This window comes from Paramormyrops kingsleyae, chromosome 3 (genome assembly GCF_048594095.1).
Source record: "Paramormyrops kingsleyae isolate MSU_618 chromosome 3, PKINGS_0.4, whole genome shotgun sequence".
Taxonomy (NCBI): domain Eukaryota; kingdom Metazoa; phylum Chordata; class Actinopteri; order Osteoglossiformes; family Mormyridae; genus Paramormyrops; species Paramormyrops kingsleyae.
In genome coordinates this window covers 36,394,005-36,418,591 of record NC_132799.1, presented here as the reverse complement: position 1 = coordinate 36,418,591, position 24,587 = coordinate 36,394,005, and the positions used below count along the sequence as shown (strand labels likewise).

The 24,587-nt window shown below is 41.6% G+C and overlaps 1 gene segment (V, D, J or C); it reads right to left on the bottom strand.

Annotated features, from left to right (window-relative positions):
* The window catches only part of LOC140588287 (Ig kappa chain V region Mem5-like), a 52,150-nt gene extending 30,618 nt beyond the window's left edge, over positions 1-21,532 (bottom strand). The window contains 2 exon segments of the V gene segment in view: positions 20,918-21,221; positions 21,455-21,532. Coding sequence covers positions 20,918-21,221; positions 21,455-21,503 — 353 coding nt within the window.
* Positions 21,533-24,587: the final 3,055 nt, after the last annotated feature.

Below are 24,587 nucleotides of genomic sequence, written 5' to 3'. Positions count from 1 at the left end.
TCTTTCATTGTTAGGAATTCTTAGTATGTAAAAGCAAAAATTTGAAGTTTTTATAGATATGAAAGATAAAGTATTTGAACAAAAAATAATTAGTTGGCTTTAGTTGATTTTCTTCAAAACTTAAAAGTTTCAGTTACCTACTGAAGTGACCTACAGGAAAATAAAAAGGTAATTTATAAGGAGCTAAATGTAAGATACTTGTGTGCATTCAGTCTGTTGACCTGGTTTGATCTCCTCTGAGGGACTTTATCTTCCCCCTCAGCACCTGCAGTGAGTCCCAGCTGCAGCAGTGCAGTCACTGTGCAGTCTGACTGAGGGAGGTTTTTGTACGGCTCTGTATCACTGTGTGAACACAGGTTGACTATTGGGGTAGTGGAAACTCTGACAGTAATAATCTCCTGCATCTTCAGCCTGGACTCCACTGATGGTCAGAGTGAAATCAGTACCAGATCCACTGCCAGTGAATCTAGAAGAAGTCCCTGAGTTAAGGGTACTTGCATAATATATCAGGAGTTTAGGAGCTTCTCCAGGTTTCTGTAGATACCAGGCTAAACAATTACTGCTATACACAGCTGTATTGACTTTACAGCTCATAGTGACAGTCTGTCCATGGAGAACAGCCTTTACTGCAGGAGTCTGAGTCACAATGAACTGACCACTGGATTCTGCAAGTAAGATCAAAATGTAAACATGTTAGTAAAAATAAAAAGATAAGTAATAACAGGTCAAATTTTTTATTTTAAATTTTGTAAATAAATCCATATGCAAACCCAAATTATTTATAACAAAAGAATATCAGTGGTTGTCCTTAGCGAGAACACAATGAACTGAATATCTATATTAAGTTTGCATATCATTGTTGAATCTCTATATGAATAATGACCATTATTTGCCAATAAAAAGTACAGAATATTACCTTGAGCAAAAAAGGCATAGACCACAATGAAGATGCTGATAGACGCCATAACTGTGTGGGTGTCTATCGCTGTGAAGTACAGACAGCTGTCAGTCATGAAGTGTTATGAACAGGATTATAAGCACCATCAAGGCACTGAAGCATGTGCTGCTTATGCAAAGTGCCTCCTCTATGCAAATTACCATCCTGGGCCATTAGGCCCATAGAGTGAAGGTTAATGGGCCACGCTGGACTCAATCTGATGCATATATATGCAGTTAATCAACCTAGAGATATTGAACTGGTGATACTGACTAAAGAAAACAATGAAAAGAGGTGAGATCTATCTGCAACCATATATGTCACCCGAATGATAGATTTCAGCAGCTTTTAGCATGCATGTCCTCACAAACTTTAGTGCTTTAAATACCTGAACAGTAGACTGGACTGGGCAGACACACAGCGGCTCTGTACAAGAAATGCAACAGCAGACTCTACTTTGTTGACCCTACTCTGAGGAAGCTCTGATCTTTTGGTGTGTAGCAAGCTGCTGAGTATGTTTTATCAGTCCAGAGGGACCAGCTTGTTTTTCTACTTTCTGGGGGGAAATGTCAGGATCAGGCCCTGTCCTACCCCTTCGGTATGTCTGTTCCCTGTTTAGCCAGCAGGTGTCGCTGGCCATCCCGTGTCCTTAGCTCCTAGTATTTCTACCTGGAAGCCGATTGCCTGTGCATCTCCAGCCAACACTTCTACAGCTTTCCAATATTCACAGCTAATTATCTGTGCCTTTCTCCAACATTTATGGCCACTGAGCTCGACCATTTTCCAATATTGCCCATCTCTGCCAATTGCTTCTGAGAATCTCCATCTTTCTGACAAAACAATTCACAGCGAATGAGCTTTGCCTTTGTCCAAGATTTCCCATCTTGGCGAATCATTGCTGAGAATCCACATCTTAAGACTAAAGGTTTTATGTGTTGCTTGCAGTTTTTATAATATTGGTGATCAGGGCAGTAGCTAGCTATGAGGTCACTGAGGTCCGGAAGTCAAGTTTTTAAGAGCAAAAAATAAAATTTGAAGCCAAATACTGTATGTCATGCCCCGCTCGTCTGATCCCCGTGTGCCACGCCTCCCTCCCTCCCTCCCTCCCTCACTGCCCCATGTGCAGGCGAGTCGAGCTGTAAATACAGGCAAACAGAGGTACACGGCAACGAACATCAATGACAGACCTAGGGAAACAGACTTGAACGCGGACTAAATACACAAGACAAGCAGAGAATAACAGGCAACAGGCGATACCAATCAGGAATAACCACGAGGTAACGAGGGGGGCGTGGCACACATGAGGATCGGACGAGCAGGTCATGACAACGGCCGTGTAGGTGATTTGCGGTCATGTAATGCATTCTTATTACTACCTAATTGGGATCGGATGTTACTCAGTGGTTACGTATACGTTTATTTGTCTTTAATTTTCTCTTATTTAATTAGTTTTGCAGTTAGCCATTTAGGCTATAGTTTTCATCTTTAGGTTTCTAATAGGCTAATTTAATTTTGACCCTTAGTTTTCTAAATCATCTCTTGTTCTCTTTATTAGACAGTCTCAGGAGTGGGTCCGGCTTATGTGTCACTGCATGTTTGTCGTGCATAACTGTGTACATAAATAAAATCGTCAATCAAGAAAACCTTAGATACGGGGAAAAAAGATCATTCTTCTGATTCTTCGACAGAACAATGTTTGTCTTTTCCTTATCTTAATTTCATTCATTTTGTTTTCATTTTTTAATTATCAAATTTAATTTAATTTATGATTTTATTGGTAACATGCATTTTCTTTTAATTTATGCTTTTTCTGTAAAGCACTTTGACTGACTATGTATGAAAATGTGTAATACGAATTAGCTTGCCTTGCCTAATAGATGGATAATAGTTCATATCTCTGTTCTTTATGTGTGCCTCACATTAAATAAAGAAGCAGAACAGTGCAGCACAGGGGACAGACAGCTGTTTGAGGCACAATAAACATGCTGCTGTGGATTTCATATTAAGGTGTCGGCAACTTCAGCAAATGAGTGATATGATGTATCACATACAGTATGTGTGTATGTGTGTTTATGTACACTGTATATGTTTTTGGACCCAATTTCCCCACATTGTGATAAAAACCATTTTACCTTAACGTCAAATTTATAAAAATATGTGAATGTAATCAAAACAACTCAAAATGCCAGAAGTCTCATATTTTGTTTGGTTACTTACGGTAATGGTTAGGGCTGGGTAGGGGTTAAGGTCGTCATAGTTCGCAATAGCATGTTTCCCATAGAAATGAATGAGTGGTCCCCACAAAGATATGATTACAGATCTATGTGTGTGTGTATGTGTGTGTGTGTACCTTTTAACTGTGACTAGTAATAAATATTATGAGTGTATCAGCAGGGAATCAGGTGATGTTGCGTCATGTCAGTCTTTTTGTTTCAAGCAGTGATTCTTAACCTGGCAGCCAAGGATAGATTACAGGGGGGTCTGTGAACTTGGATGGGAAAATTGTATCTTAATCTCCAGTGACCTCTAGCAATAAAGTGTTAAAAACAATATTCTGATAAGAGGCCCACAGGCCAGCCGCCCGGAGGGGTTCATGATACAAAAAGGTCAGGAATTCCTGGTCTAATGAGATGGAAATGAGACACATCAGCATAAACACACTGAGGTTCACTTACTTGGTGGTTCATAAAGGTAATATTAGTAATAATAACCTGGGGGACCAGGATCAGTGTGATATAACAGATAACTGTGAGTGTGTATGTCAGACACAGGGAGGGTGTGGATAGTTCAGGGGAGGGATGAGGTCAGGGAACAAGCCCATCTGCACACTGGTGATCAAGTGTTAAGTTTATGAAGACAGAGAGAGAGAGAGAGCAGGAGCAGTGGTCCGGTTCTCAGGGAGTTTCCTGATGGATGAAGAATTATTGCTGCAGAAGGGATCAGCAGTAATGTTACCCAGGGCCTGGAAACCTCAGTCACTGGTGGCCTTGCTGCAGCCAGTCACAGTTAGATGTGGCCTCTGTGGAAACTTATGGTGGCCAGTTGAATGTGAATGATTGTTAGGTTGAGAAGTTTAAAGAAATTTCCACCTTCTGCTAGTACCTAAACTTATATTCTGCTGATTAATAGCACAGGACTGAGATGTTCAAAGCGCTGTCCTCCTCAAATGATACATGACAAACAATCAACAACATGAAAATGATCATGCAAAAATGTGATAGTCACCAAAGTAGGACAATAACTTTGAAATGTCATTCCAGTTGGTTTGATCCCACTGAACTCCTACAGAACTAATGATGCATATGAAGTTATGTGCTGCATAATGACGTGTCAGTCAGCGATGGACCACATATACAATGGTGTTCCATCTATTTTCTGAAAACACTTATCCTATTGGGGCGGGGGGGGTCCAGAGCTTATCCCAGAGGCTATAGGCACAAGGTAGGGAACAACCCAGGATGGGGCACCAACCCATCACAAAAAGAGATTTCTCCCATAGGGATCCTCAACATGTGCCAACTCTTATTTATTACTATCATGTTTAAAATAAACATGCTAATTGAATTGTCTTAATTAATAATAATTAGTTGGCACAGATTTTGCTGTTTTGAATTCTAAGTTTTTCAAGGTTTTTCGCATATTCATGAAAGACATGTAATATTTTTTAAGTGTTTTTAACCATGTTACACTTAGAGAAAAGTGAAGCTTTGGTTTAACTTCCCCCTCGGCACCTGCAGTGAGTCCCAGCTGCAGCAGTGCAGTCACTGTGCAGTCTGACTGAGGGAGGTTTTTGTACGGCTCTGTATCACTGTGTGAACACATGTTGACTATTGGGGTAGTGGAAACTCTGACAGTAATAATCTCCTGCATCTTCAGCCTGGACTCCACTTATGGTCAGAGTGAAGTCAGTACCAGATCCACTGCCAGTGAATCTAGAAGAAGTCCCTGAGTTAAGGGTACTTGCATAATATATCAGGAGTTTAGGAGCTTCTCCAGGTTTCTGTAGATACCATGCTAACCAATTATTGCTATACACAGCTGTATTGACTTTACAGCTCATAGTGACAGTCTGTCCATGGAGAACAGCCTTTACTGCAGGAGTCTGAGTCACAATGAACTGACCACTGGATTCTGCAAGTAAGATCAAAATGTAAACATGTTAATAAAAATAAAAAGATAAGTAATAACAGGTCAAATTTTTTATTTTAAATTTTGTATATAAATCCATATGCAAACCCAAATTATTTATAACAAAAGAATATCAGTGATTGTCCTCAGCAAAAACACAATGAACTGAATATCTATATTAAGTTTGCATATCATTGTTGAATCTCTATATGAATAATGAGCATTATTTGCCAATAAAAAGTACAGAATATTACCTTGAGCAAAAAAGGCATAGACCACAATGAAGATGCTGATAGACGCCATAGCTGTGTGGGTGTCTGTCGCTGTGAAGTACAGACAGCTGTCAGTCATGAAGTGTTATGAACAGGATTATAAGCACCATCAAGGCACTGAAGCATGTGCTGCTTATGCAAAGTGTCTCCTCTATGCAAATTACCATCCTGGGCATTCAAGCCCATAGAGTGAAAGTTAATGGGTCATGCTGGACTCAATCTGATGCATATATATGCAGTTAATCAATCTAGAGATATTGAACTGGCGATACTGACTAAAGAAAACAATGAAAAGAGGTGAGATCTATCTGCAACCATATATGTCACCAAAATGATAGATTTCTGCAGCTTTTAGCATGCATGTCCTCACAAACTTTAGTGCTTTAAATACCTGAACAGTAGACTGGACTGGGCAGACACACAGCGGCTCTGTACAAGAAATGCAACAGCAGACTCTATTTTGTTGACCCTACTCTGAGGAAGCTCTGATCTTTTGGTGTGTAGCAAGCTGCTGAGTATGTTTTATCAGTCCAGAGAGACCAGCTTGTTTTTCTACTTTCTGGGGGGAAATGTCAGGATCAGGCCCTGTCCTACCCCTTCGGTATGTCTGTTCCCTGTTTAGCCAGCAGGTGTCGCTGGCCATCCCGTGTCCTTAGCTCCTAGTGTTTCTACCTGGAAGCCGATTGCCTGTGCATCTCCAGCCAACACTTCTACAGCTTTCCAATATTCACAGCTAATTATCTGTGCCTTTCTCCAACATTTATGGCCAATGAGCTCGACCATTGTCCAATATTGCCCATCTCTGCCAATCACCTCTGAGAATCTCCATCTTTCTGACAAAACAATTCACAGCGAATGAGCTTTGCCTTTGTCCAAGATTTCCCATCTCGGCGAATCATTGCTGAGAATCCACATCTTAAGACTAAAGGTTTTATGTGTTGCTTGCAGTTTTTATAATATTGGTGATCAGGGCAGTAGCCAGCTATGAGGTCACTGAGGTCCGGAAGTCAAGTTTTTAAGAGCAAAAAATAAAATTTGATGCCAAATATGTCATGCCCCGCTCGTCTGATCCTCGTGTGCCATGCCCCCCTCCCTCACTGCCCCATGTGCAGGCGAGTCGAGCTGTAAATACAGGCAAACGGGGTTTATTAGCAGGGAAACAGAGGTACATGGCAACGAACATCAATGACAGACCTAGGGAAACAGACTTGAACGCGGGCTAAATACACAAGACAAGCAGAGAATAACAGGCAACAGGTGATACCAATCAGGAATAACCACGAGGTAACGAGGGGGGCGTGGCACACAGGAGGATCGGACGAGCAGGTCATTACAACGGCCGTGTAGGTGATTTGCGGTCATGTAATGCATTCTTATTACTACCTAATTGGGATCGGATGTTACTCAGTGGTTACGTACAGTATACGTTTATTTGTCTTTAATTTTCTCTTATTTATTAAGTTTTGCAGTTAGCCATTTAGGCTATAGTTTTCATCTTTAGGTTTCTAATAGGCTAATTTAATTTTGACCCTTAGCTTTCTAAATCATCTCTTGTTCTCTTTATTAGACAGTCTCAGGAGTGGGTCCGGCTTATGTGTCACTGCATGTTTGTCGTGCATAACTGTGTACATAAATAAAATTGTCAATCAAGAAAACCTTAGATACGGGGGAAAAAGATCATTCTTCTGATTCTTCGACTGAGCAATGTTTGTCTTTTCCTTATCTTAATTTCATTCATTTTGTTTTCATTTTTTAATTATCAAATTTAATTTAATTTATGATTTTATTGGTAACAAGCATTTTCTTTTAATTTATGCTTTTTCTGTAAAGCACTTTGAATGACTTTATGTATGAAAATGTGTTATACGAATTATCTTGCCTTGCCTAATAGATAGATAATAGTTCATATCTCTGTTCTTTATGTGTGCCTCACATTAAATAAAGAAGCAGAACAATGCAGCACAGGGGACAGACAGCTGTTTGAGGCACAATAAACATGCTGCTGTGGATTTCATATTAAGGTGTCGGCAACTTCAGCAAATGAGTGATATGATGTACTGTATCACATACAGTATGTGTGTATGTGTGTTTATGTACATGTTTTTGGACCCAATTTCCCCACATTGTGATAAAAACCATTTTACCTTAACGTCAAATTTATAAAAATCTGTGAATGTAATCAAAACAACTCAAAATGCCAGAAGTCTCATATTTTGTTTGGTTACTTACGGTTATGGTTAGGGCTGGGTAGGGGTTAAGGTCGTCATAGTTCGCAATAGCATGTTTCCCATAGAAATGAATGAGTGGTCCCCACAAAGATATGATTACAGATCTATGTGTATGTGTGTGTGTGTACCTTTTAACTGTGACTAGTAATAAATATTATGAGTGTATCAGCAGGGAATCAGGTGATGTTGCGTCATATCAGTCTTTTTGTTTCAAGCAGGGATTCTTAACCTGGCGGCCAAGGATAGATTACAGGGGGTCTGTGAACTTGGATGGGAAAATTGTATCTTAATCTCCAGTGACCTCTAGCAATAAAGTGTTAAAAACAATATTCTGATAAGAGGCCCACAGGCCAGCCGCCCAGAGGGGTTCATGATACAAAAAGGTCAGGAATTCCTGGTCTAATGAGATGGAGATGAGACACATCAGCATAAACACACTGAGGTTTACTTACTTGATGGTTCATAAAGGTAATATTAGTAATAATAACCTGGGGGACCAGGATCAGTGTGATATAACAGATAACTGTGAGTGTGTATGTCAGACACAGGGAGGGTGTGGATAGTTCAGGGGAGGGATGAGGTCAGGGAACAAGCCCATCTGCACACCGGTGATCAAGTGTTAAGATTATGAAGACAGAGAGAGAGCAGGAGCAGTGGTCCAGTTCTCAGGGGGCTTCCTGATGGATGAAGAATTATTGCTGCAGAAGGGATCAGCAGTAATGTTACCCAGGGCCTGGAAACCTCAGTCACTGGTGGCCTTGCTGCAGCCAGTCACAGTTAGATGTGGCCTCTGTGAAAACTGCTGGTGGCCAGTTGGATCTTAATGGTTGTTAGGTTGAGAAGTTTTAAGGAGTTTCCACCTTCTGCTAGTACCTAAACTTATATTGTGCTGATTAATAGCACAGGACTGAGATGTTCAAAGCACCATCCTACTCAAATGATACATGAAAATAGATCAAGATCAAACCAATCATGCAAAACTGTGATAGACACCAAAGCAGGACAATGGCTTTAAAATGTCGTTTCAATTGGATTGATCCCACTGAACTCCTACAGTAGTAACCATGCATAAAGTCATGTGCTGGATAATGATGTATCAGTCAGCGATAGACCAGATATACAATGGTGATCCATCCATTATTGAAACCACTTATCCTATTCTGGGTCACAGGAGGTCCAGAGCCTATCCCACAGGCTACAGGCACAATGCAGGGAACAACCCAAGATGGGATGCCAACCCATCACAGGACACACTCACACCAGTCACTCACACTTATAGGCAATTAGGTCATTCCACTTACTGTAGCATCAGCATGTTTCTGGACTGTGGGGGGGAAACCAGAGTTCCTGGCAGAAACTGCATTACAACACAGGGAAATCATGCAAACTCCACATAAATGAAACCCCAGCGGAGACTCAAACCCAAGTCCCAGCGGCGAGGGGTAACAGTGCTAACCACCCCACACCACCCCAAACTGATAAGCCTGTAAGGTTATACAATAATGAAGCTGAAAAATTATACTTATGTGTTTGTGATGATGCTGGTGTAAACAAACCTACTGCACTGCCAAACATATAAATATATAGCACACAGAATTATATACAGTGTATAATACTTGATAATGAAAATAACTATGTTACTAGTTTATGTATTTACTATACTGGACGATTACAGTAAAATGGAAGATACCTGTGTGTATTCAGTCTGTTAAATTGGTTTGATCTCCTGGGAGATTTTATTTTATCTTCCCCCACGGCACCTGCAGTGAGTCCCAGCTGCAGCAGTGCAGTCACTGTGCAGTCTGACTGAGGGATGTTTTTGTACGGCTCTGTATCACTGTGTGAACACAAATTGACTATTGAGGTAGTGGAAACTCTGACAGTAATAATCTCCTGCATCTTCAGCCTGGACTCCACTGATGGTCAGAGTGAAGTCAGTACTAGATCCGCTGCCAGTGAATCGAGATGGAATCCCAGAGTTACGGGTACTTGCATAATAGATCAAGAGTTTAGGAGCTTCTCCAGGTTTCTGCTGGTACCAGGCCATGTGGTGGCCATTACTATCAGTATACACAGAGCTGCTGGTTTTACAGTTTATAGTGACTGTCTGTCCTGAGGAAACTGATATCAGCTCTGGAGTCTGAGTCACAGTCACTTGTCCTCTGGATTCTGAAAATACATACAAAATAAAAACATATGAACAACTGAATACATATACAAAACTACCACACTAAGAAACTTCAGACATCTAAATGTTTGGAAAAATGCACAATTCATCATGCAATGTGTTGCAAAAAGACAAGCCTGTTCTGTTTTACCGTGAGTGAGGATGAAGAGCAAGATGCTGAGGCTGATCAAAGTCATGTTTGTTTGGAGTCTGTTGTGATGAAAGGCAGCTGTAAGTCATGAAGTGTTAAACCTCCTGGAATATAAACCCTCCCAGAGCACTGAGGCATGAGCTGAAATGCAAAGTTTCTTCTGATTGACATCATAACCGCAGAGGAAATAAGGAACTTTTGCTTTTGCTAATGAGAAAAAAATCTTTATGCCCTAGAGCACAGGTGTCAGACTCCAGTCCTGGGGGGCTGGAGCCCTGCACATTTTTGGGTTTCCCCTCGTTTAACACACCTGATTCAACTTCTTGTGCTAATTACCACATAGCTGTTGAGCCGAATCATTTGTGGTGGAACAGGGAAAGAACTAAGCTACACAGGGCTCCGGCCCCCCAGGACTGGAGTTTGACACCCCTGCCCTAGAGAAAGGCAAAGCCTTCCATAGTCTATATGCCTGTTTATGCAGTCACAAGTTTATAAAATCATTTAAACTTTTTACATTGATTCAGCCAGTCATAGATATAAACATACCAGGTAACCAATCAAAATGCATTAAAATGAAGGTACTCTCACCTACAGTTCAGAGATGTAATCCATCTAAAGCTAGATGTAGGTTTTCACTTGGCCAATACTTGGATGGGAAACCAACTAGGAAAGCTGGATTCCTGCTGGAAGAGGTGTTGGTGTGGCCACCAAGGTAGCCTATCCTGTTGCCTGTATGGGTCCCATTGTCTCAGTGCAGTGATGGGGACGTTGTGCTGTCCTTTGAGTGAGACGTAAAACGGAGGTCCTGTCTCATAAAAGATCCCTGGGCATCTTTTGAAGGAGCCAGAGTGGTACCCCGATATCCTGGCTAAAATAGCTCACTGTGACCCTATCAAATCAGGCATAATAATCATCCCCAATATCTGATTGGTGAATTCTCTCTTGTGAGCTAAATATGTCATGTCATTATTGTGCAGACTCACAATAAAACCAACTTCTCTCTCCTGCCCCTTTACCACCTTAGCTACTGTGTGGTGAGTGTACTGGTGCAGAATGGCTGCTGTTGCTTCATCCAGGTGGGTGTTACCCAGTGGTGGTGGTGGAAGTGTCCCCCCATTGCTTCTGTAAAGCATTTTGTGTGTCTTGAAAAGCGCTACATAAATGTAACATTCATTCATTCGAATGACTCTTTAATACTATAGACAGGGCTCCATTTGTCATGGGGTACACAATGATGAACTCAGGGACCACCCCATAGGTATCCTGCTTGCATCACTATGGCCACGCCCCCTGGGGAATCCCCGTCTTTCAGATACGCCTGACTGGGAGATCCCGACCTCTCCATGACTGCCCAGCTGCCCTCCATCTCCCCTGAATCAGTTGTCTATATGGGGAAGTCAGGCTCAGCTGCTTGTTGTGAGATCTTCATGGTGTTACCTAAATTTGAACGTTTTCTTCTGAGTCTGCTACTCTGTGTTCCGACCTCTGCTTTGGTACGTAGACCCCAATACCTGCCCAACACCGATCGTACAACTCTTGCCCATCCCTAGGATTCAGATTCTTGCCCCCGCTCATCTACTGTATGACCGAGGCCAATAGCCCATGTCCGATTACCTGACCGTGATCATCGCCTCAGCCCTCCATCTGCTGAGTATATCAAGGGGGATCATCAAGCCTAATCGGAGTCATGTGATCGTTCCCACAATCTCACCAAGAGGGGGATCAGGAATCACACTCAAGGGGCAGCATGCAGAGGCACACGGCAGGAAACGGGGAGAGAGAGGAACCCTTGGTAAGTGTACATGGGCCAGTTCCTCTCACTTTGTACAGTGGACAGAATGGTTATATAGCCCAGGATAATCATGACAGTTCACACGGGAATGAATTGCAGCTGTCAGTATTTTGAGGAATGAGATGGTTGTTGTGCAAGTGGTGATCAGAGCTGAGACTTACACCACTGATGATGTGAGTGAAGTCAATTTTGTGTCCAGCATCACTGAAACATAGTAAATATTAGACAGATTAGCTTCAACGTTACAGATCTTCATGTTCTGCATGTTCTTCATCCTTGTTCCACGTTGGATGGATCTTCAGGCTGAGCTGCGGTTTTTTCATTCATTGATTCCACTGTCAAACTGAGGCTCACCTCTAGTAGACAGACACACCAATGACATCTTACATGTCTGTGTTCAAATCATACTGACAAATAATTATTATCTCAGTGTTTAATTGGTCGTTTTCATTTCACTTTCAATCCATGGGTAATAAACATGGATGTCACTGTACATCTTCTTACATACAAGCAACTTAAAGATGTTAAAACCTACAAAATGCTATTTTCCTCTTCAAGGTTTATTCAAGATTAGATCTATTTAAACAGCAGTAGTCACTCACCCTGAAATTTGAAAATATTCTTTCACATAGTATCCATCCGTCATTCAGTCCATCTTATTAGGAAAGGGTCACCGACAGGGGTGGGGGCAGTTAGGGGGGCTTTCCCAGGCATTAGTGGGTCTGGGGGGGGGGGGGGGATGGTAGTCCATTGCAAGGCACAGACACACTGACACTCAAACACTACATGCAGTTTACAGAAGCAGAGGAGCTGAACTGCATGTCTTTGGGTGGCTGAGGAAGCTGCAGCCCCCAGAGGAAACTCACACAGCATGGTGGGAGCAAGCAAACCCCCCCCCCCCCCACAAAGACATGAGGCAGGATAGGAACCCCAACCCTGCAGGTGTGAGGTAACAGTGCTACACACTTAGGTCACCCCCCCCCCCACCTCACACATTTTTTTTTTTTATATATATATAACGGAAACTGCCCAGCCAAAAATAAAAGGTCACACTTTACTATTTTGTTGGACTGCCTTTAGTTTTGATTGTGGTGCATATTTGTCATGGCATTGTTTCCACAGGTTTATGCAGAATATCAGCATTTATTTTCATGCAAATTTGCATAAATTTCTCACCAAGATCTTGAATTAACATCCAGTGAGTTGAACTACTCCATAAAGTCTTCTTCAGCACATCCCAAAGACTATTAATGGGGTCAAGGTCACGACTGTGTGGTGGCCAATTCATGTATTAAAGTGTCCTCATGCTCCATCAACCACTCAATTTGAGTCAGATGATTCTTTAGGGAAGAAAAAATTCATTGATGATATAACCTTGCTGTTGAGTAGATTCAGGTACTCAGCTGACTTCACTTTATTGCTCCATAACATTTCTGAGCTGTAGTAATGATCCAATCAGCTGTTATGAACTTGCTGATTTAAATTCAAAAAGCGACCTGAGCAGCACCTGCAGTGAGTCCCAGCTGCAGTAGTGCAGTCACTGTGCAGCCTGACTGAGGGAGGTTTTTGTACGGCTCTGTATCACTGTGTGGACGGCCAATTACTACCAATGTTATGAACACTCTGACAGTAATAATCTCCTGCATCTTCAGCCTGGACTCCACTGATGGTCAGAGTGAAGTCAGAACTAGATCCACTGCCAGTGAATCGAGATGGAATCCCAGAGTTACGGGTACTGGCATAATATATCAGCAGTTTAGGTGCCTCTCCAGGTTTCTGCTGGTACCAGGCCATACAAGGATAAGACTGTCCAGATGGGCCACAGTCATCATAAACATCACTGCTGGTTTTACAGCTCAGACTGACAGACTGTTTCTCGTGCATCAACCCTTATCACTGGGGTTTGCGTCACAGTGACCTGTCCTTCACATTCTGAAAAAAAGAATAAAATAAAAAGAACAATATAATTATATATATCAGTGATTCAATTTGTGATTCTAAATATTTAAGAGCATGCTGTTATCCTACTCACCTATAATGACAGTAGTAAGTGTCAAAATACAAATGGTGATTGAATTCATTGCTCCTGTAGGTTCTGCTGATGTAAAACACAGCTGTCAGTCACGAAGCGTCTGTATCGTATGACTATAAACAGTCAGAGTTCACTGACGCATGCACAGCCCATGCAAAGTGTCCCGTCTATGCAAATGGTCTTCATAGGTCCAGCTGAGCTGTGCTTGGAGAAGAATGTTGGGGCTAAAAGTGACTCACAGATCAGTGCTGTCAGAGACTCTAAATACAATTATATTGCAAAAAGAGAATAAAATAACCTTGATAACTAATATATCAACCAATATAAAGTGTTTCTTCTGAATTATAGATTTAAAAATATAAATTTAAAATGTTCAATTATCATGTAATGATCTGCATTTAAGATGATATATATGTCTGGATGCTCCAGTAAAATATACTGCAGTAAAAGTTTTATAGGTCAGTTATCATACTTATATTGTAGAGGTGTTATAATCTATGGTGTTTTGTTAAGCTAAATGCTCTAACTAAAGGCATGAGGCACACGGACAGCGCTGGGTCATGGCGTGCGGCCCTGGGGACCCAGTGGGGTCTAGCTGGGGGGGCAGACCAGCTGTGGGCCCTTGGGGCTGACAGGGGGCAGTGCCGTGTGCTGCTGGGGGCTGCCAGTGAGGAGTTGAGGGATGAGGTCAGGGAACAAGCTCATCTGCACACCAGTGATCAACTGTTAAGTTTATGAAGACAGAGAGAGAGAGAGAGCAGGAGCAGTGGTCCAGTTCTCAGGGGGTTTCCTGATGGATGCTGTCTATGAAAAATTATTGCTGCAGATGGCATCAGCTAAACCTTTCTGCTGATTAGTAGCACAGAATTGAGACGTTCAAAGGACTGTTCAATTCAAATGATACATGAAAGACTAACAACACATCAAAATGAAGTGCAATAGACACCAAAGTAGGACAAAAACTTTGAAATGTCATTCCAGTTAGTTTGATCCAGTTGGTATAAACCCTCTCAGAGCACTGAGGCATGAGCTGAAAATGCAAAGTATCATCATTCAAGATGTTGAAAAAGGTTTCATTATGCCCTGGAGAAAGGCAAACCTTTTTATTATCTGTACACCTTTGTGGACAGTGACGTGTACAAACTACCAGTCAAACGTTTTTTCACACAGTAAAATTTTCTACAGCCATGGCCAAAAGTTTTGAGAATGACACAAATACTATCTTTCACAAAGTCTGGTGCCTCAGTTTTTATGATGGCAATTTGCATATACTCCAGAATGTTATGAAGAGTGATCAGATGAATTGCAATTAATTGCAAAGTCTCTCTTTGCTATGAAAATGAACTTAATCCCAAAAAAATCAATTTCCACTGCATTTCAGCCCTGCCACAAAAGGACCTGCTGACATCATTTCAGTGATTCTCTCGTTAATACAGGTGAGAGTGTTGATGAGGACAAGGCTGGAGGTCACTCTGACATGCTGATTGAGTTAGAATAGAAGACTGGATGCTTTAAAAGGAGGGTGGTGCTTGAAATCATTGTTCTTCCTCTGTTAACCATGGTTACCCGCAAGGAAACACATGCAGTCGTCATTGCTGTGCACAAAAAGGGCATCACAAGCAAGGATATTGTAGCTAATAAGATTAGACCTAAATCAACCATTTATCGGATCATCAAGAAATTCATGGAGAGAGGATCAGTTGTTGTGAAGAAGGCTTCAGGGCACCCAGGAAAGTCCAGCAAACACCAGGACCGTCTCCTAAAACTGGTTCAGTTGCAGGATCGGGGCACCACCAGTACAGAGCTCTAATGTACCATTTTTGTCAAAAGTTCTGGAGAAGATACTTGTTGCTCAACTTCATTCATGTTGGAGAGACACAGGCTTCCACCCAGGACACGGCACTGAAACTGCTTCGACTAAAGTCGTAAATGACGTAACAATGGCAACTGATGCTGACAGCGCGACTGTGCTAATGCTTCTGGACCTTAGTGCAGCTTTTGACACGGTTGACCATCTTATCCTATTACGAAAACTTGTGGAATACGCGGGAACTTTGTCAGCAGGACTTCGTGTTCGGAGGATTGGGTGTCTTTTAACAAGCAAGCGGCGTCCCAATCTGAAAGAGGTGCCTGAACAGAAGCCACCGCAGATAAAGAGCAGTAAATTTAAGGTTGGGTTTTGTGGAACAGAGTTGAAGTGGTTCTAATTGTATTTTACTAATTGTTATCAATATCTGTCAGATATTTGTACTCCATCGTTAATGTCACTGGTCAAATATGGAGTACCACAGGGATCAGTACTTGATCCTTTATTGTTTTCCTCTACATGCTGCGATTAGGAAACATAGTGAGAAAACATAATGTTAACTATCACTCCTACGCCGACGACACCCAAATATACATTTCAGTTACTGTATGCCTAATGACACCACATCTATTGTCACCTTAGCTAATTGATTTAACGAAGTCAAGACCTGGATGGCTGGAAACTTTTTATCACTAAACACTCAAAAAAAACGAGGTTCTGTTGTTTGAAGGCAGATCTGCAGTTAGGAAATTTATAATCTCCGAACTCCCCTTCAAAGGGCTAAACTTTTCCCTCAGCAGCTCAGCGTGTAATTTAAGTGTCATCTTATATACAAGCCTCTCATTCAAATCACATGTGGATGCAGTATTGAAGACATGCTTCCTACAGCTACGCCACATCGCCAACCTGCAACGATTTCTTACAAAGAGAAATTGTGCACTCCCACCTTCCCTTTGTATACAGTAGGTTAAACCACTGTAATGCTCTGTAATCTGGCAGCACACACTGCACATTAAATACCTTGCAGCATATTCAAAATGCAGCAGCTCAGATTGTCACCAGGAGCAGGATATTTGAACACCCCCGTTCTTAGTTCCCTGCATTAGCTTCCTATTAGGTTTAGAGCTGACTTCAAAGTTCTCCTACTTACATATAAGGCACTTAAAGGTCTAGCTCCTCCCTGACATAATTATTTCAAGTTTACAAGCCACATCGTCCACTCAGATCACAGAATGCAGGTTTCCTTGTCGTTCTACATGCAAATACAGTGACAGTTACAGTAAAGCATTCTGCTACAGGGCCCCTGTATTGTCGTCTGGTTTACCAGCCTATGTCTGGGATGCCGATTCGGTCTCAGTCTTTAAATCTTGACTGAAGGCCTATTACTTCAGTTTAACTTACCCCAACCTAACACACTGTAACTATGGCTGCTGGTGCTGCTGTACAGTACATGTCATTCTTATCTACTATGCTTGTCCATTTATGTGCCAACGCATGTTCTGACCATCCATGCTCTCTGCCTTCCCACATATTCTGATGGTGTCTTGCAGAGAACCGTATGTAATGTTTTGCAAAATGTGTGTTTTAAAATTGCTGAGAGCAGAGAATGAGCATATTGTTCTTTGCAGTCTTGGTAAAGATATTTGGTATGAGATGATTGTTTCTGTGATTGTGCCTCAGGTTCCACTTTCTGTGCGTAAGCATTCAGAACAAACTGTAAATATACTAAATAGCAGTTGATACTTTCGTAGTCATCAGCAGCACTATCGGGGTGTGAAAACTTATCTTACTGTGCAGCTACTTCTGTAAAATGTATTAACTACTCTACTAAATAAAGGGCTAAAGTCACTCTTCCCCTCAGCACCTGCAGTGAGTCCCAGCTGCAGCAGTGCAGTCACTGTGCAGTCTGACTGAGGGAGGTTTTTCTACGGCTTTGTATCACTGTGTGAACACATCTGTAATAGTAATGGTGGGTACACATAGACAGTAATAATCTCCTGCATCTTCAGCCTGGACTCCACTGATGGTCAAAGTGAAGTCAGTACCAGATCCACTGCCAGTGAATCGAGATGGAATCCCAGAATTAAGGGTACTTGCATAATAGATCAAGAGTTTAGGAGCTTCTCCAGGTGTCTGCTGGTACCAGGACATGCCAGGACCATTACTATAGACATACGCTGGCTTGCTGGTTTTACAGTTTATAGTGACTGTCTGTCCAGAGGAAACTGATATCAGCTCTGGTGTCTGAGTCACAGTCACTTGTCCTCTGGATTCTGAAAATAAATACAAATTTAAAACAGAATTAATACAACATTAAGATGATTGTAACACCAGATATCTTTTTAAAATCTTTAGCAAAACTCACAAGTCATTAAACAATATGTTGCAAATGTTCCAATGTTTGGAAAGATGCACAATTCATCATGCAATTTGTTGCAAAAAGATGAGCAGCTGTTCTGTTTTACCATGAGTGAGGATGAAGAGCAAGATGCTGAGGCTGATCAAAGTCATGTTTGTTTGGAGTCTGTTGTGATGAAGGGCAGCTGTCAGTCATGAAGTGTTAAACCTCCTGGAATATAAACCCTCCCAGAGCACTGAGGCATGGACTGAAAATGCAAAGTATCTTCTGACTGTCATCATAACTGCAGAGCAAATATGTAATATTTGTTGTTCCAAAATGATAAACACTTCAATATACCCTGGAGGCAAACCTATTCATAGTCTGTTTGTTACAGTGGGGCACCGAGGGTTCTAAAGTGAAGTAAAATCAAAATAATGACTGATATAAATGTGTTACCATCTGTCCCCTTCCAAGACTGTTAGACCTCATTTCTGTCCTTCCTGGTTCCTGTCCTTTTCATTTCTTCACCCTTAAATAAGAAACTAAAATTCTGTGATGAATTAGCAGGTTGCATGTGCATCAGATATGTGTGCTAATGTGTAATAAGGCTAATGTTGATCCCATCTGCAGCAATAATTCTTATTACATAATGTTAATAGTTATGTTTTGCAGTAATTTTACAAGACATGCATAAATTCCTTTCAGAAACATGACAAGTTCAATTTATAGTAGACAGGGGGCAGTAGATCATGAACTTTGTGGATGGAGACCTGTGTGTCTCAGTACAGTAACTGTAAAATCTTGAGAGAATACAGATAAAATAACTAGGTAACATCAGCTGAGTCTCTGCTGATATAAGTAACACTCTTACTGTCTCCTCCAGCCAGGATGTCAGTAACTGTCACACCTGTCCTCCATTGGTGGTCAGGTGCCTGAGCCTGTATTGTGTGATCTTACTCTGAGCCTGTGGTACTTAGCAGGGTGTCCAGCCTTGGCTGTAACCTCACTGTTGCAATAAAGACTGAATCTGAAGATCTACACAAGAGGCTCCTGACTCCAGATTGGTGGGGGAAGAAAAAACCACAACAGATCCTGCAGGCTCTTCCCTTGGGCCAGTTGCAGCCCCAGCCTGCATCTCAGCGCCTCTGGACCTGCATAGTCATGGACTTTATTTCAGGTCTTCCAAAGTCTCAGCAGTGTACAGTTGTGCCGGTTGGTCACAGGCCGGTTTTCAAAGATTTCAACTCATCCCTTTGCCCAAGTTGCCCTCCGCATCAGAACTCACCGAGACTGTTTTCATAATGTTTTTGGGATATATCAGCATCAGAATCAGAATCAGGATTCACTTTATTAACCTAGTACCAGTAATTCATTGTAGCAGCATTGGCGCTTGCATTCACAGATAACACAGAAGAACATAAATAATAATAATAATTCTAAGAACATCAAAGGGAACAGAGGTATATTGAATATTGGAATTTATAAATATGAAAATACATGATGTGAAAAAGATGTACAAAGATGTACAAAGACGCGTGCAGAGTGAGTGGGGGAGTGACAGAGGCAGGGACTGTGTCAGCGGTGGTCAGGGAGCTTGTTGATGAGTTCAACTGCTGAAGGGAAGAAGCTGTTTTTGTGGTGTGTGGTTCTTGATGGACCTGAGTCTCTTGTCAGAGGGTAGTTTTTTGAACACTCCATGTTCAGGATGGGAAGGATCAACCATAATGTTTCCTGCTCACGTCGGAGTTCTGGAGGTGTGTAGGTCCTGTAGGGATGGCAGATAGCAGCCAGTCACCTTGAATCTGGAAGGCATTTTGTCATAGGATGGGGTTGCCTTGAGTTTATCATCTGGCTCCCACCCGCAAACCAGGAGTCAATGGGAGAATCTGAATTAAGACCTCGGTTGGTTCCACTACTCATTATGTGCAAATAATCAGTCAGACTGATTATGTGCCGCTGTCACACCAAAACACAGCAACAAACATCAGCCGCCGACCGTCATCGTCACCCCTGCTCCTTCACCCAAGACAGCGAGTCTGACTGTCCCCCCAGGACATAAGGCTTCATGTCCCATCACAGAAGCTATTCCCATTTAAGACCCTGCTTAGGATAGACATAGTGACTTATCAGTTGCACTTTCCAGGGACAAACTTTAAGTTCTGTATAACAATGTATACTAAGTACAGTATGACATAGTGAATTGAATCTATGACTACATAAAAATTGCTGCATGTGATAAGACAGACGTTTTCATAAAATCTACAGTAAATGATGTTCCCTTAGTCCTGAATCACAGCTTAACTCCTTCCATTTTATACAGATTTTTGAAATGAACATTTAAAATACACATGAAGTATATAACCCTAAAAGTGAACAATTTATGGTAACTATTATCATTGGTTATTATGCCCGACTGGCTATTATGATGCAACTTCGTATAATAATCATATTGTTTATTATGATTAACATTTTATATTCCATACATGTCTGTTTGAAATAATGTGAAGTATCTTACTGAATATATGCAATGAGCGAAATGCACCGCAAACGTTAAAATACAAAGTAGATAACACTTCGATTGAGGGGGCACAGATAATGTAGATAGAGTAGTACACTCCTACTTAATGCATTAATGAACTAGTAACTAAGTTACAGTACATACTGATCCCATGTTCATTCATCAATCATGACATTTCATGTATTTCATGCAAGAATGAAATAAGATCATGATTTGTTCTTGAATAGTAACTGAGCAACTATTTGTTACCCCTCCAATGTTATGATGAACAAACATGCTGCAATGTGTGATCTGTTGATGTACATATTTAAACAAAAGGAAAGGTTTACATATAAATAATAATAATAAGAGTTAATTTTTGGTGAAAATTATAATATTTTATAGGTGGATTTTAACCCTGTTACACTTACTGAAAAGTGAACTTTATTGAGCTCAGGTTTAACTTTCCCCTCAGCACCTGCAGTGAGTCCCAGCTGCAGCAGTGCAGTCACTGTGCAGTCTGACTGAGGGAGGTTTTTGTACGGCTCTGTATCACTGAGTGAACACACCACCACTATGGTAACTCTGACAGTAATAATCTCCTGCATCTTCAGCCTGGACTCCACTGATGGTCAGAGTGAAGTCAGTACTAGATCCACTGCCAGTGAATCTAGACGGCGTCCCAGAGAAAAGTTGTGTTGCTCTGTAGATTAACAGTTTAGGAGCTTCTCCAGGTTTGTGTAGATACCAGGCTAAAAAATCATTGTTATACACAGCCGGACTGACTTTACAGCTCAAAGTGACAGTCTGTCCATGGGCAGCAGACATTGCTGCAGCAGTCTGAGTCACAGTGATCTGACCACTGGATTCTGCAAGTAAAATCAAAATGTAAGCATTTTAGTAAGAAAATAAAATGATTAGTAATAAGAGGTCAAATGGTAATTTTTGGATTTAATTTTTTTTTTTATTAAAAATTAATATTAATGGTTATACTTGGCCAGAAAAGTATGAGCTGAATATCAATATTAAGCTTTAGATATTATTTTTGAATTTCTATATGAATAATTACCATTATTTGCCAATAAAAAGTACAGAATATTACCTTGAGTAAAAAAGACAAAGACCACAATGAAGATGCTGATAGACGCCATAGCTGTGTTGGTGTCTGTCGCTGTGAAGTACAGACAGCTGTCAGTCATGAAGTGTTATGAACAGGATTATAAGCACCATCAAGGCACTGAAGCATGTGCTGCTTATGCAAAGTGTCTCCTCTATGCAAATTACCATCCTGGGCCATCAGGCCCATAGAGTGAAGTTTAATGAGCTACACTGGACTCAATCCAGTCTCAAGTGGTTGTGTAATATTATATAATTGTCAGGGTCTGTACTGTATGACCCCACCCTCTATGACTCTTCCATGCATTGCTGGCCATTCTATGTTTCCCCCTCTCTGTCATCTAGTCCATCCCTTTCCTATGCATTCAGTCCCTGGTCGGCCAGCAGATGGTGCTGGCCAACCTGCTCCCTTTGTGTTAGTTCCTAGTTCCTAGTGTGTTTTCCTAGTTCCCTGGACAGCTGTGTAGCTTAGTGGGTTGACCGTGTGACACGCAGTCTGTTAACCCTCTGCTCATGGGTTTGAAGCTGGCTTCATGTGGTATTTTGTACAGTATTTATTAGTTTGCTGTTTTTTTTCCCCCTAGTGTTTATTATTCGCCTTCCTGTTTCAGTTTTCCTTTCTTGTATCCTGTTGTTGAATTTGGTTTTGCTTGTACATGTTCCTAGTGCTGTTATCCCAATAAGTGCTTTGTTAGAGTTCCCTAGTTCCGTGTTTATTATCAGTTACTCTACCTGTTGCCTGTTTCCCTGTGCCAGTATTTCAATGTTCCATCTGTTGCTCCTTGTCCAGCTCCCTCTGTGATTGGTTGATTGTTTTGATGATTGACACCTGCCTTTTGTCAGTCCTCCTTGTCTGCGTATTTAAGTCTGTCCCCTTACCTGTTCTCGGTCATTTTGGATGTTTAGAGATCTGTTTCTTTAGTAAACTTCCTTTTTTTCTTGGAGCCGGTAAGAGGATCATCACCCCTTTCCTGCCTGCATCACACCCCTGTGCCATAACTATAATATAATTTAATATAATTTGGAGCTTCCCAAATGTCTGTGCCTATTTTGGAAACTCAGTGATACAGTTGTCGATGCCAATTTGTAACTTGCAACTACACTTTGTTGGCAATTCCCAAAAACTAGAATCTTCAGAGTGATGGCAAGTCTCTCTAGAAAGTTGACCAGGGTGCAGTAGGAATAGTCATGCTTCTGTATGGCTGGATACGCCGCAACAGGTCGTTGAACCAGTATACAGACATTCAAAAATACCTGAAGTGCATCTCTTCATCAGTATCACTCATTGTTCTGATAAGGCTATATCGACCTTCAGTGAGGCTGCCCACATGCAGTGGATGAACTGACCATCACCATTTGTGCTCTTGTCTTTGAAGAAGATGCCATAGTGATTCTTCCTCTTCATTCAGCAGGTGATTTATTTATTTATTTACCTTTATTTTACCAGGAAGTCCCATTGAGATATAAAATCTCTTTTACAAGAGAGACCTGGCCAAGGTAGCAGCCATACAAAACGTAAACATATACAGTAAAACTGGTCTAAGTCGCCGGCTTGTAACTCGTCAATGTGCACAAGTCGACGCCAGGGACGGATTATGGGTTGTGTGGGCCCCTGGGCAAAACGTTTGCGAGGGCCCCCCCCCACCACCACCACCACAACCACCACAATTCAAGGGCCCTTGGCAGCCAAACGCCCTCCCTCCATGTTTCCATCAGAGGCCCTATAGGGTCAGGGGCCCTTGTAGGCAGAGGATCAAAGAATGTCGGCCCTCTAAAATAGACAAACGAAAATACATTGTTGATAAGCGTTGCAAATTGTTTTGGGCTAGGGGCCCCACGGGCCCCCTGCACCCCAAGGGCCCCTGGGCAGCAGCCCCGCTGGCCCGTCCGTAATCCGTCCCTGGTCGACGCTCAAGCAAAAGTCCCGATTTTTCCTAATGATGTTTCCTTTAAAATTCCTTGTGTAAGTCGCCGCTTGTAAGTCGTCAAATTCCCTAAGTCGTCACCTAAATCCCGGTCCCGAACAACACAAATGAATGGATTTTCCTACCTGTAAGTCGACACCCCAATCGCTGCATTCCCGCCGCCTGCTTGTCACCACGGCAATGTAGAAACGGGGAATCCCCACATATCGCACTAGTCGCTCCCTGGTCTTAAGTCTCGCGTGTATAGTGCGGTGTAGTAGAGGTATGGTGTTATATTTACTAGTCGGCAAAACAGCGAGATAGACATAAGTCACCGAAGTGTCGATTTTATAAGTCGGCAAAACGGCGAGTTATATTTACTAGTTGACAAAACGGCGAGATAGACATAAGTCGCCAAAGTGTCGATTTTATAAGTCGGCAAAACGGCGAGTTATATTTACTAGTTGACAAAACGGCGAGATAGACATAAGTCACCAAAGTGTCGACTTACAGTAGGTGTATCTCGTCAATTCTCTAAGTCGTCACTTTTAAGCTGGTCCCGCGAGTGTCGACTTAGACTGGTTTTACTGTACATGAAAATAAAACATTAAACCGTAAAACAGAACAACAATTGTTTTTGCACAGTGGCTTCTCAAGCAAAACATTGACATTCCTCAGTCACTGAACTATTTATGATGATCTTAAAATCTTTTAAAGATATTAGTGTTTGCAATTTAAGAACTTTTTGAAGGTTGTTCCATGACCATGGTGCGTAATAAGAAAATGCTGTTTTGCCAAGGTCTGTCAGGACCTGGGGGACATACAAAGGCAACCACTTGGAGGCACGCAAGTCGTAGCTATTGGAGCTGATGCAGAGTAGGGTACTGAGATATTCTGGGAGTTTACCCAGCAAGAGCTTTATAAACAAACATGTACCAATGCCGTTTTCTACGGATGGTTAATGACGTCCAGCCAACTAAGTCGTATAAAATGCAATGATGAGTGAGGGATTTTGCATTTAAAATAAAACGTAGAGAGGCATGATACATTGAATCTAGGCTCCTTAACGTAGAGGAGGCCGCATGCATGTACAGCATATCACCATAGTCTATCACAGGTAAAAAGGTAGCTTCCACTAGTCTTTTCTTTGAGGCAAATGTAAAACATGATTTATTTCTAAAATAAAAACCAATCTTCATTTTGAGTTTCTTAACT